The sequence below is a fragment of the Erinaceus europaeus genome, chromosome 12 (genome assembly GCF_950295315.1).
Source record: "Erinaceus europaeus chromosome 12, mEriEur2.1, whole genome shotgun sequence".
In the NCBI taxonomy this organism is placed as follows: Eukaryota; Metazoa; Chordata; class Mammalia; order Eulipotyphla; family Erinaceidae; genus Erinaceus; species Erinaceus europaeus.
This window is the reverse complement of record NC_080173.1, coordinates 82,614,341-82,630,408: the sequence shown is the minus strand read 5'-3', so window position 1 is coordinate 82,630,408 and position 16,068 is coordinate 82,614,341. Positions and strand designations below refer to the sequence as shown.

At 46.5% G+C, this 16,068-nt stretch overlaps 1 protein-coding gene across 1 annotated transcript; it reads left to right on the top strand.

Moving 5' to 3' along the window:
* The first annotated feature begins 12,235 nt into the window (after nt 1–12,235).
* On the top strand, nt 12,236–15,358 carry GGT6 (gamma-glutamyltransferase 6). Its single transcript, XM_007521116.2, has 4 exons — nt 12,236–12,407; nt 13,040–13,242; nt 13,325–13,438; nt 13,742–15,358. Exons 1-4 carry the CDS (start codon nt 12,274–12,276, stop codon nt 14,767–14,769), a joined length of 1,479 nt encoding a protein of 492 aa, XP_007521178.1. The 5' UTR covers nt 12,236–12,273; the 3' UTR covers nt 14,770–15,358.
* The last annotated feature ends 710 nt before the right edge of the window (nt 15,359–16,068 follow it).

Sequence of the window (16,068 nt, the reverse complement as noted above, 5' to 3'; positions counted from 1 at the left end):
GTAAGAAGACAGAGAAGGAGCGGAGTCCCGCGGTAGCGGAGCGGGTTAAGCACACGTGGTGCAAAGCAAGGACTAGCGTAAGAATCTCGGTTCGAGCCCCCGGCTTCCCACCTGTAGGGGAGTCGCTTCACAGGCGGTGAAGCAGGTCTGCAGGTGTCTATCTTTCTCTCCCTCTCTCTGTCTTCCCCTCCCCTCTCCATTTCTCTCTGTCCTATCCAACAACAACGGCATCAATAACAACAATAATAACTACAACAATAAAACAATAAGGGCAACAAAAGGGAAAAAATAAATAAATACTTTCAAAAAACTTAAAAAAAAAAAAAAAGAGAGAGAGAGAAGGGAACAGAAGGAGAGACGCCTGCAGCAGTGCTTCACCTTTCATGAAGCTTCGTCCCTGCAGGTGGACACCAGGATCTTGAGCCCCGGTCCTTATGCATGGTAAAATGTGTGCTCAACCTGGTGTGCCATCACCCTGTCCTTAGATATTTGTTTAAAGAGGAATGAAAACACTCCTTGTCCACCCAAGAACGTGTACACAAATGTTTTTTAGCAGCTACAGCGTTTCCTCTTTATAAATATTTTTAATTGTATAATAATAATAATAAAACATTGAAAACAATTGGTGATTATCAACAGTCAGAGGTAAATAGGGTAACCCTAAAAGGAAACTTTTTGTGGGTGCTATAAATATTCTTTATCTTGAGTGTGGTTTTGGTAAGTGACCAGCAACGTTACAATCCATGAGTTTTATGTACCATTACACCGCAATTAGTTTATTTGGTTTTTTTAAATAAAATGCATGCTAGGCTTTCTGGATTGTAGTGGTTTTGAGAGGAAAGACCGGTTGTTGTATGAGAAATGAACTCCTGAAAGTTATTGGGAGAAAGTGCCTGACTGCTTCCCCTAAACTTGATAGAAACGAATCCTTGGAGAGCAGAGTGGACCCTTGTTGTATTAAAACCTGTACAAGAGCGCCACCTGGAGAGAGAAGCGAGAAGCCGATCCTGATAATAGTGCAGAATAAAGGGTTTGGGTCAAGTACCTACAGGAAGACGAGTGGTAGGTAGCGCACCCAGTAGAGTCCTTCCGTTACAGTGCAGATGAACGCAGGTTCAAGTACCCAGTCCCCACCTGCAGAGAGAAAGCTTCCAAAACAAACATGAGAAGGAGAGGGAGAGGGAGAGGGAGAGGGAGAGGGAGAGGGAGAGGGAGAGGGAGAGGGAGAGGGAGAGGGAGAGGGATTGGGGCTGAGTGGTGGCGCACCTGGTTGAGCGCATGTTACAATGATCAATGACCCAGGTCGAGCCCCCAATCCCTGCCTTCAGGGGGAAGCTTCATAAATGATGAAGCATGGCTTCAGGTGTCTGTCTATCTTCCCCTCCCCTCACAATTTCTGGCTGTCTCTAGCCAATAAATAAGCAAAATATAATAAAAAAAATTTTAAATAAAAGTAAGTACTTACTACACAGGAATACCAAGACACCAGGGGAATCCCACCAATGATGGATCTGTGCTGTAGTGTTGTTCCCTTTCTTTCTGAAATAAAAAAAAAAAAAGTCAGTTACTGAGTAGCAAAAGCAAACACATCCTTACAGCACAACACACGCACACACACACACCATAAAAACCCTAACAGGAAAAGTCAGCTTTTCTTTTTTTTTTTTTCTTTTTTTTTTTTTTTTTTTTGCGTTTCTACTTCTTTTTTTTTTTTTTTACATGCATAACATTCCCCAGATTCCCATTCAACAATACAACCCCCACTATTTCATTCATCATTTTTCATGGACCTGTATTCTCCCCACCCACCCACCCACCCACCCCAGAGTCTTTTACTTTGGTGTAATACTCCAATTCCATTTCAGGTTCGACTTGTGTTTTCTTTTCTAATCTTGTTTTTCAACTTCGGCCTGAGAGTGAGATCATCCCATATTCATCCTTCTGTTTCTGACTTATTTCACTCAACATGATTTTTTCAAGGTCCATCCAAGATTGGCTGAAAACGGTGAAGTCACCATTTTTTACAGCTGAGTAGTATTCCATTGTGTATATATACCACAACTTGCTCAGCCACTCATCTGTTGTTGGACACCTGGGTTGCTTCCAGGTTTTGACTATTACAAATTGTGCTGCCAAGAACATATGTGTACACAGATTTTTTTTGGATAGATATGTTGTGTTCCTTAGGATATATCCCCAGGAGAGGAATTGCAGGATCATAGGGTAGTCTATCATGTCAGATATGAGAATAGCTGTTCCTGCCCTTTTTTGTGGGCCATTGGCTTGAATGATAGTTTTCCATCCTTTCACTTTGAGTCTGTGTTTGTCTTGTTGCGTTAGGTGAGTTTCCTGTAGACAACATATTGTTGGGTTGTGTTTTCTGATCCATCTTCCTACTCTGTGTCTTTTAATAGGTGAATTCAGGCCATTCACATTTATTGATATCAAAGATTGAAGATATTTTAATGCCATTCTTGTAGAGTTTTAGAGTGTTTTGATATATGTTCTATTTGTGGTGGTCTGGTTGTTTATAGGAAACCTTTCAGAACTTCTTTCAAGGCAGGCTTGGTGATGGTTGCTTCCTTCAACTGTTGCTTGTCTGAGAAGGTTTTGATGCTTCCATCTAGTCTGAATGACAATCTAGCAGGATATAGTATTCTTGGCTGAAAGCCTTTCTCTTTGAGCACTCGATAGATATCTTGCCATTCTCTTCTGGCCTGTAGTGTTTGTATGGAGAAGTCTGCTGCTAATCTTATGGGTTTTCCTTTGTAGGTGACTCTTTGTTTTTCTCTTGCAGCCTTGAGGATCCTTTCTTTATCCTTATTCCTTTCCAATCTAAGTATGACATGTCTTGGTGTCTTTAGGTCTGGGTTAATTCTGTTTGGGACCCTCTGGGCTTCTTGAATCTTTATGTCTTTGGTGTTGTCTAGACTAGAGAAATTTTCAGCTATTATGGCCTGGAGAACGCTTTCTTCCTCCCCTTCTCTTTCTTCCTCTGGTAAGCCAATAATGCGTATATTGTTTCTTTTGAAGTCATCCCATACGACTCTGTTGTTGTTTTCAGCATCTCTTAATCTCTTTTTGAGATCTCTTACTTCTTCTTTAGTTGTCTCTAATTCATCCTCAATCTTGCTAATTCTGTCTTCAGCCTCATTGATTCTATTCTCTCTGCCCTCTACTGCTTTCTGGAGTTCATCTATTTTGTTGCCCTGCTCTGATACTGTTTTAGCTTGTTCAGCTAGTTGCCTTCTTAGCTCAGCAATTTCAGCTTTCAGCTCTCTAATAACCATGAGATTATTAGAATTTTCTTCCATATTCTCATTTGTTGTTCCTGCAGTTCTGATTACAATTTTTTCAAATTCTTTACTCACTCCTGTTATTATTTCCTTAGCTAATGTTTGGATGTTGAACTCGTTGTTTTGTGCTTCACCCTCTGGAGGACTTTTAGCTGGACTCTTGTCCTGGTTCGAGTCTCCATTATTTTTTCTTGTTGTTTTAACCATTTTATATAAGTTAAGAGGTTTTTCAATCCCTGAGTTGGAGTTCAGTGGTGTAAAAGCCTTTTTTTTTTCCCCTGTAGGCTATGGTAGCCTGAGGGCTTTTAAACTATCAATAGGCTTCTTGGCTTAATCAATGACGCCTGACCAAGAGATAAAGCAGGGTGTGGCAGAGATAATCCAGTGGTTATGCAAAGAGACTTTCACAGCCCTTCAGCTATGCCACCGAGGTATAGGTCTTCTCCTGAGTTTCCCGGTTAGATCTCTGTCCCCTGGTGTCCCTCCCTGTTGCTGCTCCAGATTCTGAGGGTAGTAGCAATGGAGACTCAGAGTTGTACTTGGTGAGTCTCTGGGGAGTCCTTTCCTCCCTTCAGCTGTCCCCTTGTTGGTGGAGCAGACTGGAGGTGGTGTCTCCACTGACAAACTGTCGAACTGTTAGCAGTCACTTAATCTCTCCTTAGGCCCCTCTCTCCTCTCTGTCACCAGCCACGCGTGTTTGTACTCACGGGTGATTTACTGGGTTTCTGTGGTCATTCTAGTCCTGTCTTGTTTCGGTCCGGGTGGTCTCCTTTGGTATTCCTAGTTGATCCGGGAGAGGAGAGGAGAGGAGAGGAGAGGAGAGGAGAGGAGAGGAGAGGAGAGGAGAGGAGAGGAGAGGAGAGGAGAGGAGAGGAGAGGAGAGACGAAAAGTCAGCTTTTCATAAGAAGCTATGAGCTGGCTGTGCCAACACACACAGTACAGTAGGGGGAGAATAAGACCTCTCTTGCCCCTCTTTCACGTTTCTCTCTCCCATTTTCCCTGCAGGAACCCAAAGAGACTGTCAGAACATCTGAGCTGCGGGGTAGGGGAACTGGGACATTCATCAGACACACACACCGTCTCTCACACATACACACAGTTTCTGCTGTGCGTGATGACCCTGAATTAGAGTGAGAAAGTGTCAAGAAGATATTTTAGCCTGATGTGAACTTCTCTTTTGTTTTGGCTTGAGCTCTTTATTATTACGTGTGTGTGTGTGTGTGTGTGTGTGTGTGTGTGTGTGTGTGTTCTTATTGTGGTAATAACACACATGACAAAGTTTACCATTTTCACCATTTTAAAATGTACAGCTTGGCCACACTAATGATGCTTAGGAGCTGGATATCCAGAAACTTTGTATCACACGTAGCTAAAACACAGTAGCTCCCCATTGCCCCTGCCCCTCATACATAAAAGCACTATTTGACCCCATTATCCATTAATTAGATCACTGTGCAGTGGTTCATTCTCTCTGTCTCTCTCTCCCTCTCTTTCTCTCTTTACCAGAGCACTGCTCAGTTCTGGCTTACTGGGAATCTCAGGCATGAGAGTCTATTTGCATAACTGTTATGTGATTTTTTTAACACAATAACTGAAATAAGGCTTTTTTTTTTTTTAGAGGGTGAATGCATCTTTATTTATAGTGAGCTCCATTATAGCATCTTGTTTGATTTTTCTTTCTTTTTAAATATTTATTTATTTATTTTATTTTATTTTTTTTTACTGGGGGATCAAGATCAATAATCACAGAAGGGCATGGGGATGGGGACTTTGTCCTGGACGGCGGACTAGAAAGTTGCCGGAGGACCTTTTCACCCTCTGTAATAAGGTTTTTAATATCAGGGTGATTGTTATAGATTTTTTTCTGCTTTTATTTTTATTTTTTTTATTTAAGAAAGGATTAATTAACAAAACCATAGGGTAGGAGGGGTACAACTCCACACAATTCCCACCGCCCAATCTCCATATCCCACCCCCTCCCCCGATAGCTTTCCCATTCTCTATCCCTCTGGGAGCATGGACCCAGGGTCATTGAGGGTTGCAGAAGGTAGAAGGTCTGGCTTCTGTAATTGCTTCCTCGCTGAACATGGGCGTTGACTGGTCGGTCCATACTCCCAGTCTGCCTCTCTCTTTCCCTAGTAGAATGGGTCTCTGGGGAAGCTGAGCTCCAGGACACATTGGTGGTGTCTTCAATCCAGGGAAGTCTGGCCAGCATCCTGATGACACCTGGAACCTGGTGACTGAAAAGAGAGTTAACATACAAAGCCAAACAAATTGTTGAGCAATCATGGACCAAAGCTTGGAAAAGTGGAGAGGAAGTATTAGGGAGGTACTCACTGCAAACTCTAGTATACTTCTGCTTTCTTACTTTGGTGCCATACTCCAAACTCAGTCAATTTCTGCTTTGCGTTTCTACTTCTTTTTTTTTTTTACATGCATAACATTCCCCAGATTCCCATTTAGCAATACAACCCCCACTATTTCATTCATCATTTTTCATGGACCTGTATTCTCCCCACCCACCCACCCACCCCAGAGTCTTTTACTTTGGTGTAATACTCCAATTCCATTTCAGGTTCGACTTGTGTTTTCTTTTCTAATTTAAATATTTATTTATTCCCTTTTTTGCCCTTGTTGTTTTATTGTTGTAGTTATTATTGTTATTGATGTCATTGTTGTTGAATAGGACAGAGAGAAATGGAGAGAGGAGGGGAAGACACAGAGGGGGAGAGAAAGACAGACACCCGCAGACCTGCTTCACTGCCTGTGAAGCGACTCCCCTGCAGGTAGGGAGGTGGGGGCTCGAACCGGGATCCTTATGCTGGTCCTTGAGCTTTGCGCCACGTGCGCTTAACCTGCTATGTTACCGCCCGACTCCCAGCATTTTGTTTGATTTTTTATGGCTCTGTAATATATATATATATATATATATATATATATTACACTGAAAAGACAATAGGTTAAGAGGGGTACAATTCCACACAGTTCTCACCACCAGAACTCCGTATCCAATCTCCTCCTCTGATAGCTTTCCTATTCTTGAACCCTCTGGGAGTATGGACCCAGAGTCATTATGGGATGCAGAATGTGGAAGATCTGGCTCCTGTAATTGTTTCCCTGCTGAACATGGATGTTGGCAGGTCGATCCATACTCCCAGCCTGTGAAATAAGACTTTTATAATGTGAAATGACTCAGGAACTTCTTGCTAGTGAAGAGTTTCTATTTCCTGAGTGCACAGTTAACAGAAAATGACACATACTCCTTCTGTTCTTTCTGTTGAAACTGTTTCTGACTTGCTCAAGAGCTCTTTTTTAATGGTTGTGACAGTGGAACTACATGAAAGGTTGTTTGTTTGGGAGCCAAGGTCTCACATATGAGGAATGTCACGGCTCGTGGGCTGCTTTTTCATTCAGATAGACAGGCAGAAAACAGCAGGAAGGATGCCACAACTTCCCCAGATGCCACTGGGCCTCCATTATGGAACCTGAACCTCATGCAAAGCAAGGCAAAAGGACACTTAACCTACCAGTAAGCAATCTCTCTGGCCTAAGTTTATTGTGTACATATTAAAATTCTGGTCATAACACAAGAAGAATGTCACCTTGCAAGGAAAAGAAAATAGTCCTTGTACCCTCACCATACTGCTTTGTCTCCAAATGTATAGTAACAGTCAAATCCAGAGTGCACCACAGGGGCCAGTTCTATCAAGCCAACATAGAGTGAGGTGAGGGTACATCCCTGCCCAGTTCCCACAATCCTCGCCGCCTCCCCAGCACAGGTGCCTAATGACTCGCAGCACAGGTGTCAGCAAATGAATGACAAGTGCATCTGTGAGAGATTAGTATGAGCAGAGCTTGTTGAATCTAACATTATATGATGGGCCAGTCTGATTCGCAGGTTTATTTAAGTTTGCCAGATGATTTGAAAGTACAGCTCTAGGTAAGAGAATAAATGTGTGAGAAAATGTACGTCACCTGAAACAAATGACATTTTAGTGAGTTTATTAAAGACTCAAACTGAGGACAAGAAACTGGGTGACTTCAACAGTCCTCAGATTGCCCTAAGAGAAGTGCTAAATATTGTGTCCAGATTCCCCTGCCTCCCGGAATAAAATAAAATGGTGACATTCCCTTTCATGCCTAAGACTTGGGTTGTTGGTTCCAGATTCAACACTCAGAACTACCATAACCAGAGCTGAGCAGTACTCTGGTCAAACGCATAATAAAAATAGATAAAATTGTTAAATGGTTTCAGGGCCAGGGAGATAGCACAGTCTATGGTGCATCAGATATAATAAGCCTGAAACCCCAAAGGTCCCAGGTTCAATCCCTAGCATCATCAGAAGCCAGAGCAGAACATTGATCTGGTAAAAATAAAAGTAACAACAACAATAATGGGGCCAGGAGGTGGTGCACCTTGTTGAGTGCACACTTCATCGAGCACAAGGACCTGGATCCCAGGCTGTGCTTCCCCACCTTCGGGGGTGTGGGGGAGCACTTCACAAGCAGTGAAGAAAGTCTACAGGTATCTCTCTTTCTCTCCTACTCCCCTCTCAATTACTACTCTCTGGCCTATCAATTTAAAAAAAAAATGAATCCCTGGGTATGGATTCATAATCCTGGTGACAATTGAAAAATAAAATAAAATAAAATGGTAGACATTTAGTTTTTTTCCCTAGGAAATCATAAAAGCAAAAGTGTTTTATGATGGGTGGGAATTGGGGAGTTGGGATAAAAGCCAGCATGTGGCAGGGGAGGAGGAAATGGTAGTCAGGAAGTTGGGGTAACAGATGTACTCATGTTTGTATAGGTCAGTGCTATTCACTATGTGGTTCCAGAGCTAGAGGCAGCAACACCTGAGATTCAAGAAGTAGGTCCCTCAGACCTACAGGGATGCAGAGGTTACACAGGCTCCTATGCTAAGTATGAATAGACATGGGCTCCTGATCAGATCGATGGGGTCTACAGTTAATAGTATTTATATATTTTGCCTATATTTGGGAGCTACTCTCTGCCCTGATCCAGCTTTCTAGTCCTATTTCCAGTTCTGACACCATCTCTCAAACAATAGTTTTAGCCCACCTGCGTGTTAGCCTTTGTGCTCAGGCAAAAATTAGTAAAGTCATAGACCCCTTGGGATATACTTAAAATAGACTTCCTAGCTTTTTCCAAAATGGAGACCCCCAAATCTCATCTGCTATATTCTTACCTTTAGGTTCCTAATTACTAAGCAATTTGTTCTGTTTTACATCTTATCTGAGAAGGTTTTTATGCCTCCATCTAGTTCTGCATTTCTGATGACAATTCTTTCAAACTCTTTACTCACTCCTGTGATTATTTCCTTAACTAGTGTTTGGATGTTGACCTCATTATTTTGTGCTTCAACCTTTGGGGGGCTTTTAGCTGGACTCTTGTCCTGTGTCATTTCTCCAATATTTCTTCTTGTTGGTTTAAGTGTTCTATATCGTATGTTATGAGGTCCCTCTCTCAGTAGTACTTTTCAAACTACTGATCACTCTTGCCTGGATTGACTTGTGTCTAAGTAAGGTACTTAAAGGGTTCACAGTTGTGGAGATTGACAGTTGTTTCAATAGTGTTTTAATCCCTGAGTTAGAGCACAGTGGTATGAAAGCCTCTTTTGTTCTTTTTCTTCCCTGTAGGCTATGGGAGCCTGAGGACTTTTAAACTGTAAGTAGGCTTCTTAGCTTAACCACTGACTCCTGACCAAGAGATAAAGCAGGGTGGGGTAGAGATAATCCAGTGGTTATGCAAAGAGACTCTCTCAGCCCCACCTGTAGGCCACTGAGGTATAGATTTTCTCCTGAGTTTCCTGGTTAGTTCTCTGTTTCCTGGTGTCAGCACAGGGCCCCCTGCTCCCCCCTGCTGCTCCAGATTCTGAGGGCAGTAGCACTGGAGACTCACAGTTGCCTTTGGTGAGTCTCAGGGTAGTCCTCTCCTCCCTTCAGCCATCTTTTTGTTGGTGAAACAGAGTGGAGGTGATGTCTCAACTGGTAAACTGCTGAACTGTTACCAGCCACTTAGTCTCTCCCTAGGCTCCTCTCTGTCAGCGAGCCACAGGTATTTGCAGTCACTGGTAATTTGGTAGGTTCCTGAAGTCATTTTAGTCCTGTTGTTGAGGTCCCAGGTGGTCTCTTTTGGCATTCCTAGTTGACCCAGGAGAGGAGAGGAGAGAAACACCTCTGTTTTATATCTTAATGCTTTTCAGCCACCAAAGTTGCAGTTGCTACCATGACACCAACCTGATTTTCCTGGGCAAACAGCCTCACCAATATACTCTGGAACCCCAGCTCTCCAGAGCCCTACCCCACTAGGGAAAGATAGAAACAGGCTAGGAGCATGGTGACCTGCCAGTGTTCGTGTCCAGTGGAGAAGCAATTATAGAAGCCAGAACTCCCACCTTCTGCACCCCATAATGATCCTGAATTCATACTCCCAGAGGGATAAAGAATAGGGAAACTTCCAATGGAGGTTACAAAACTCTGGTGATGGGGATTGTACTCCTCTTATCCTAAAATCTTGTCAACTATTATTAAATTGATTTAAAAAAGAGAAAAAATAAAAATATATATTTTATTCATTTATTCCCTTTTGTTGCCCTTGTTTTATTGTTGTTGTTATTGATGTCATTGTTGTTGGATAGGACAGAGAGAAATGGATAGAGGAGGGGAAGACAGAGAGGGGGAGAGAAAGATAGACCAGCTTCACTGCCTGTGAAGGGACTCCCCTGCAGGTGGGGAGCCAGAGCTCGAACCGGGGTCCTCACGCCGGTCCTTGCGCTGTGCACCATGTGCACTTAACCCACTGTGCTACTGCCTGACTCCCAAAAGAAATATTTAAATCTTAAAAAAAAAGGAGTAGGAGGAGGAGAGGAGGAGGAAGAAGAAGAGGAGGAGGAGAATGTCCCTGGTCCCTCCATGAGACCTACAAAGCCAGGATCTCTATAGGAATGGAGCCCAGACAACTGACAAGTTTCCAGGTGATTCCAAGACACACCAACAAAGAAGCACTCCGTCTGCTTGTCAAGAGGTTGAGAGAAGGCAAGTAGTTGGAGATGGGTGTGGGCAGGATAAACATGAAGCAAACTCTACCTAGTCAAATTAGTATAAAATTGTTGGAAACCAAAATCAAGAGACATTTTTGACAGCAGCCTAAAGGGGCAGGGGGAGGTGGATTACACAAAGGAGAGCAATTCCTTCCTAAACTTTTCATCAGATACTATGAAAGGCAGACAACACTTTTAATGTGTTGAAAGAAAGAAAATGTATTAGCCCAGAATTCTATATCCAATAAAAATATCCACCAAGAATTAAGGCAAAGCAACCCAGGAGGTGGCACATTGGATGCTAAGGCAAGAGGCCCTGAGTTTGATCCCTGGCATTGAATATGCAGAGTGATGCTCTGGTTTATTGCACGAATGAAAGCAAATAGTATGTGCTCCTTTAGTGTTTGTGAGATGCATTTTATATGACAGTGTTCAGTCACAAAACCCTCACTCCCACTGCTGAGTATTCTGTCATGTAATACACCATTTACTTTACTGATAATGGGTGGGGGGGTGGTTTCTAATTGGAGAATCTACCAATTAAGGCTGCTATGAGCATTCTAGTACCTGTCTGTTGGGTATATATGAACAGGAGGGCTTTTGTTTTTTTCTTCCTCCAGGGTTATCACTGTGACTTGGTGCCAACACTACGAATACACTGCTCCTGGTGGCCACTTTTCCATTGCTGTTGTTTTAGTTGCTGATGTTGTTGTTGGATAGGGCAGAGGCAAATTGAGAGAGGAGGGGGAGATAGAGAGGAAGAGAGACAGAGAGACACTTGCAGACCTGTTTTACCACTTGTGAAGCAACCCCCCCCCCCGCAGGTGGGTGGGGAGCTGGGACCTGAAACTCCAGTGAGCAGTCCTTGCACTGATCCTTGCCTTGCACTTTGTACTATGTGCACTTAGCCCAGTGTGCTGTAGTTGTCTGAACCTAGGAGGAATTTCTAAGAATTCAACCCTGCTTAAATGTTGCTAAGAAGGAACCCGCAGAAAGGACTTGGAAGTAGGAGAGAAGGGTCGATGAGAAAGACAGTGAGGTCCCTGGGGGAAGCAAGAGGCCAGGAGGCCAACGGGTCATGGTTAGAACCAGAGACAGGTGAGAGGGGAGAGCAGTATGGAAGATGCGTTTGTAGGTGGGGTACAGGTGAAGATGGCAGGGGCATCTTTTTGTCAGACTTTGTCTTGAATTATCTGAATCTGAATGTATCTGTCTTGATGCATCTAAAGTAGGAAAGTGAGTTAGTAGGTTTGGGGTCCAAAGCAGGGAGGCACGCTTAGGGACTGCCTGAGTTTGCCTCTGAATAGGTCCCGGATGTGAATTCCACGAATTGGGACACTATTTCCAGGTTGAAACTCACCAAGAGGTCTGTGGCGCCACCTGCTGGACAGAAGCCACATGATCTGTCCGGGCAGTGCCCCTTCAGCACCTCAGCTTCCTAACTGAGCTACAGTAATGCAGATCTCTTGGGAGGGGCTGGCCTTAGGCTGACCTTTGACCCCAGCTGGTGGACAAATGCTCCCACACCAGTTTCTAGTCACATGCTGAGCTCCAATAAGCCACAAAAGGAGTTCTAATTCAAGCTCCACCATCTCTAGATTAGAGTCCTGAATGAACCAGGGGGACCCAGGGGCTACACTCCCCATAGGAAGGGAGCCAGGGGGTGTTCTGGGTCTCAGGACATGTGATTGTCACCCTGAAACTGGGCCATAACCCCCAACAGGCAGCCCCTATGGTATGAGAGCGCCCCCTGTGGCCCTATGTCCTAGTGGGACAGGCTCACACACACACTTCCTGGCCCTGTGTCCTGCCCAGACCTGTTCTAGATTCCTCCTCCACCACCCTTCCCCAAGGCTGCCTCCACCTCCCACCTCCTGAGATTCTGCTGGGAAGGCTGACAGGCAGGCAGGACCATGGAAGCCATGGCAGGACCTGTGCTCTACCAGAAGCTGCAGGTCTGGGAAACAAGCTTGGAGTCAGAGGAGGAAGAGGAAGAGATATCAGAGTCCCTTGTCTCTGACCCCTGGGGACCTTCAGTTGCCTCTGGGTGAGTCTGGGAGGGTTCTGGGTTCCTGATCATCAGACCTGAGGCTAGTGACTTCCTTCCTCAAAAGTTCCTCAGTCAGGACAGACACCCAGCTGCTTGGTTCAGCTACTAGAAATTTCTAGTTGAATGGTGGGGGTCAGGAGGAATGTGGGCTACAGTCACAGCCCTGGATTGTTCCAGCAATCCCAGCTCTGTGTGTCTGAAGAAACTTAAGGAACGTTCTTTCCAAGGCAGCCATGCCAGCAGCCCTATAAAGGTGCCCAGCCTCCACCCTTAAGTGCAAGAGACACCTGCCAGGCAAGTTGTGGCCTGGCTGAGCCTGGCTGGGCCTGGCTCCTTCAACCTGCCAGCCCCCTACACACACACACACACACACACACACAAACACACACACACTTACCACCATGGACCTCCCAACAAAGTACCTCCACTCTGCCTCTCCAGCCCCCTTTTCAGAGACTCTTCAGCTATGAGCACTTTCTCCAGGCTCTTTCCCACCCCTGGCCTTTCTCCTTGGCTTACCTGTATTCCTCTTGCAAACAACACCAAGCCTTAGAAGAAGTATCCCCCCGGGTTCTCCTGGGGTTCCTGGGTGCCCCCCGACCCCAGCCTGAGGAGATGCCTCTCTGCAGGAATGAGGCCGGTGGTCTACCCGGGACCTGGGCCCGACTAGCCGCTGCCCTGCTGCTGTTAGCTCTCGGTTTCTTCCTGGCTGTGAGGCAGTTCCAAGCCACGGGCAGCTCTCCAGGAGCTGTGGGCTCTGTGGCCCCTCCACCCAGTGGGCACTCCCACCGTCCTGGCGTATACCACCATGGTGCCATCATCAGCCCCTCAGGTCAGCACCGGGAGTGGCTTGGGGGAGGGCAGAGCAGGGTCACTGGTTCCAGGTGCCTCCCTATGACAGTCCTTTGCTGCAGCCGCCTGTTCCCTCCTGGGCCAAGAACTGTTGGCAGCCGGCGGCAATGTCGTGGATGCCGGAGTTGGAGCAGCTTTGTGTCTGGCGGTGGTGCACCCCCACGCCACAGGGCTAGGTGAGTGGCCCAGGCTGCGGACGACAACCCCCACCCAGGCCTGACAGACAGTGTGACCTGACCTCAGGGCTACTTATTGGGCAGGACCCCAAGACTTGGGCAGGCTGTGATCTATGAGTCTGGGTCCATGTGATCTTGTCCCCAAGCCTGGCTCTGCCCCGTCTCCAGGCCTGATGAATAGTTGCTGTTCCCAGGCTAATGAATGAATGACCCTTCACCAGAGGCAGCCAAGCACCCTGGGTCAGTACCTCTGACCTCCCCTCCACAGTGTGATTCTTTTGTCTCCCATCCCCACCCCTCCAGGTGCCATGTTCTGGGGTCTCTTCCACAATGGCTCCACAGGAGATTCAATTGCCCTGACGTCAGGCCCTGTTCAGGCGCTGGGTCCTGGCCTGGGACTGCCCGCGGCTCTGCCTGCCCTGCTCTTGCTGCACACACGTCTTGGCCGTCTGCCCTGGTCACACCTGCTGACTGGCCCTAGCATGCTCGCACAAGGGGGCTTCCTGGTGGAGGCACCCCTGGCCGGGGCTCTGGCAGCCCGGGGCACCAAGGGCCTCTGTCCACTGCTCTGCCACACTGATGGGACCCCCCTTGAGCCTGGGGCTCGAGCCACCAACCCCAAACTGGCAGCCGTGCTGCACAGAGCAGCACTCACTCCCCGCCCAGACACTGCTGGGGAGGAGCTACTGAGTCTGCTGACCAGAGACCTGAGGCTACAGGGACCCTCGGCCAGACCCACACCCACCCTGGCACTAGCACTACAGCTGCCTGTGCCCCGGGGCATCCTGTTCACCACCCCTGGCCCCTCAGCTGGCCCAGAGCTCTTGACACTGCTAGAGACTGCCCTACACTCAGGAGGGTCTGGCCCTGTGCCCTGCTTGCCCCAAACTACTGTGCCCCCCGGGAGCAGTATCCTGGCCACTGTGGACAGCAGCGGCTCTGTGCTCCTTCTCACCTCCTCACTTAACAGCTCCTTTGGCTCTGGATACTTATCGCCAAGCACTGGTATTCTGCTCAGCGACCTGGTGGCCGAGTCTGCGACTAGTGCCTGGGCCTGTCCCGTCATCCTTCGTGACAACTCAGATGATACAGAAGTCAACGTGTTAGGGATGGTGGCCTCAGGAAGCCCTGAAGTAGCTGGAACAGTAGCTCAAGCCCTCTCCAGCCACCTGGCTGGGCCGCAAACCCAGACCCAACACCAGCACCAGCAGGGAGCAACAGAGATGCCCAGTACTTGTGGCCAGGGGGCCCTGCTCCAGGTGGCAGCCCATGCAGAGCATGCCCACGTCTCCAGTGTCCCCAGAGACTGCTGCTCCTTTCAGGGCTTCTAGTGGAAGCTGAGAGGGGACCTAGCAGAAGCAGGGCAAATTCTACAGCAATGGAATGTCAGAAAGCAGGTGTGAGAATCACAGGCATCCAGCCTCTGGTTTGGCCAGTTACTTGGATATCAGTTCTCACTCTTCTTTCAGCTAAGAAACCTGAGGATGAGGAAGAAAGAGCTCCAGGATCTTGGGCCACTCCTAAGTTCAGTTCCCACAGAACAAGTGAAAGAAGACCAAGCCTTGGTTGGCGAAACAGCTTAACTTGGACAGTGCACTGCTTTGCCATATGCATGACCCAGGTTCGAGTCCAGCCTCCACTGCATTGAAAGCTTGAATGAAGCTTCAGTGCTGTGGCCTTGGCCTCAGTCCCTATCTATCTATCTATCTATCTATCTATCTCCCCTTCATGGTCTCCATCTGAAAAAGAAGGAGGGGGAGGTTATGACAAAGCCCCAGTCTGAGTTCTGGGTCTCACGGGGCAGGACAGACAGAGCAGAGCCTGTGGGTACTGTTAGTCTCTCCACTCTTCGCTATCAGCCACTGTCTGCTGATTTCCCTCACATGGACTGAAAACAAAATAAAAATCAAATCTCCTGTACGCCAAGTGCCACTCCTGCTTCTTGGTTACTTCACTTGAGTCTTTGAGAGAAAAGATCAGAGCACCACTTCTTTTTTTTTTTCTTTAAATATTTATTTATTTCCTTCTGTTGCCTTTGTTGTTTTACTGTTGTAGTTGTTGTTGTTATTGATGTCATTGTTGTTGGATAGGACAGAGAGAAATGGAGAGAGGAGGGGAAGACAGAGAGGGGGAGAGAAAGATAAGACATCTGCAGACCTGCTACACCGCCTGGGAAGCAACTCCCCTTGCAGGTGGGGAGCTGGGAGCTGGAACTGGGATCCTTATGCTGGTCCTTGCGCTTTGTGCCACTTGCGCTTAACCCACTGCGCTACCGCCTGACTCCTCAGAGCACCACTTCTTTCTTTTATGTGGTCCTGGAGACCAAATTCAGGACCTGGGGCATGCAAGGCATGCACTCTAGCTCTGATCGACTTCCCTGGTCCCTACAAGATAGACCTCTTAATCTAGCTTCCTAAAGCAGATCAAGAAAGGTACTGAGAGGGTGAGTAGGAGCTGCCCTGGGGACCTGGGTACATAAGAATTTAAAAGCTTTGCCTTTTAAATTAAAAAAAAAAAATCTCTCAAGGCTGGGCATGATGAAAAATAAATAAATAAAAATTTCCCCAATAAAAAAATTAAATAAGGACTGGGAAGATAGCATAATAGTTATTATGCAAAAGACTTTCATG

What these genes read in the sequence shown, in the direction of transcription:
- GGT6 (XM_007521116.2), top strand. Translation starts at nt 12,274, where the DNA reads ATGGAAGCCATGGCAGGACCTGTGCTCTACCAGAAGCTGCAGGTCTGG. An exon ending in GGACCTTCAGTTGCCTCTGG is followed by an intron (nt 12,408 to 13,039) that starts GTGAGTCTGGGA and finishes GCCTCTCTGCAG; the next exon opens with GAATGAGGCCGGTGGTCTAC. An exon ending in TGCCATCATCAGCCCCTCAG is followed by an intron (nt 13,243 to 13,324) that starts GTCAGCACCGGG and finishes CCTTTGCTGCAG; the next exon opens with CCGCCTGTTCCCTCCTGGGC.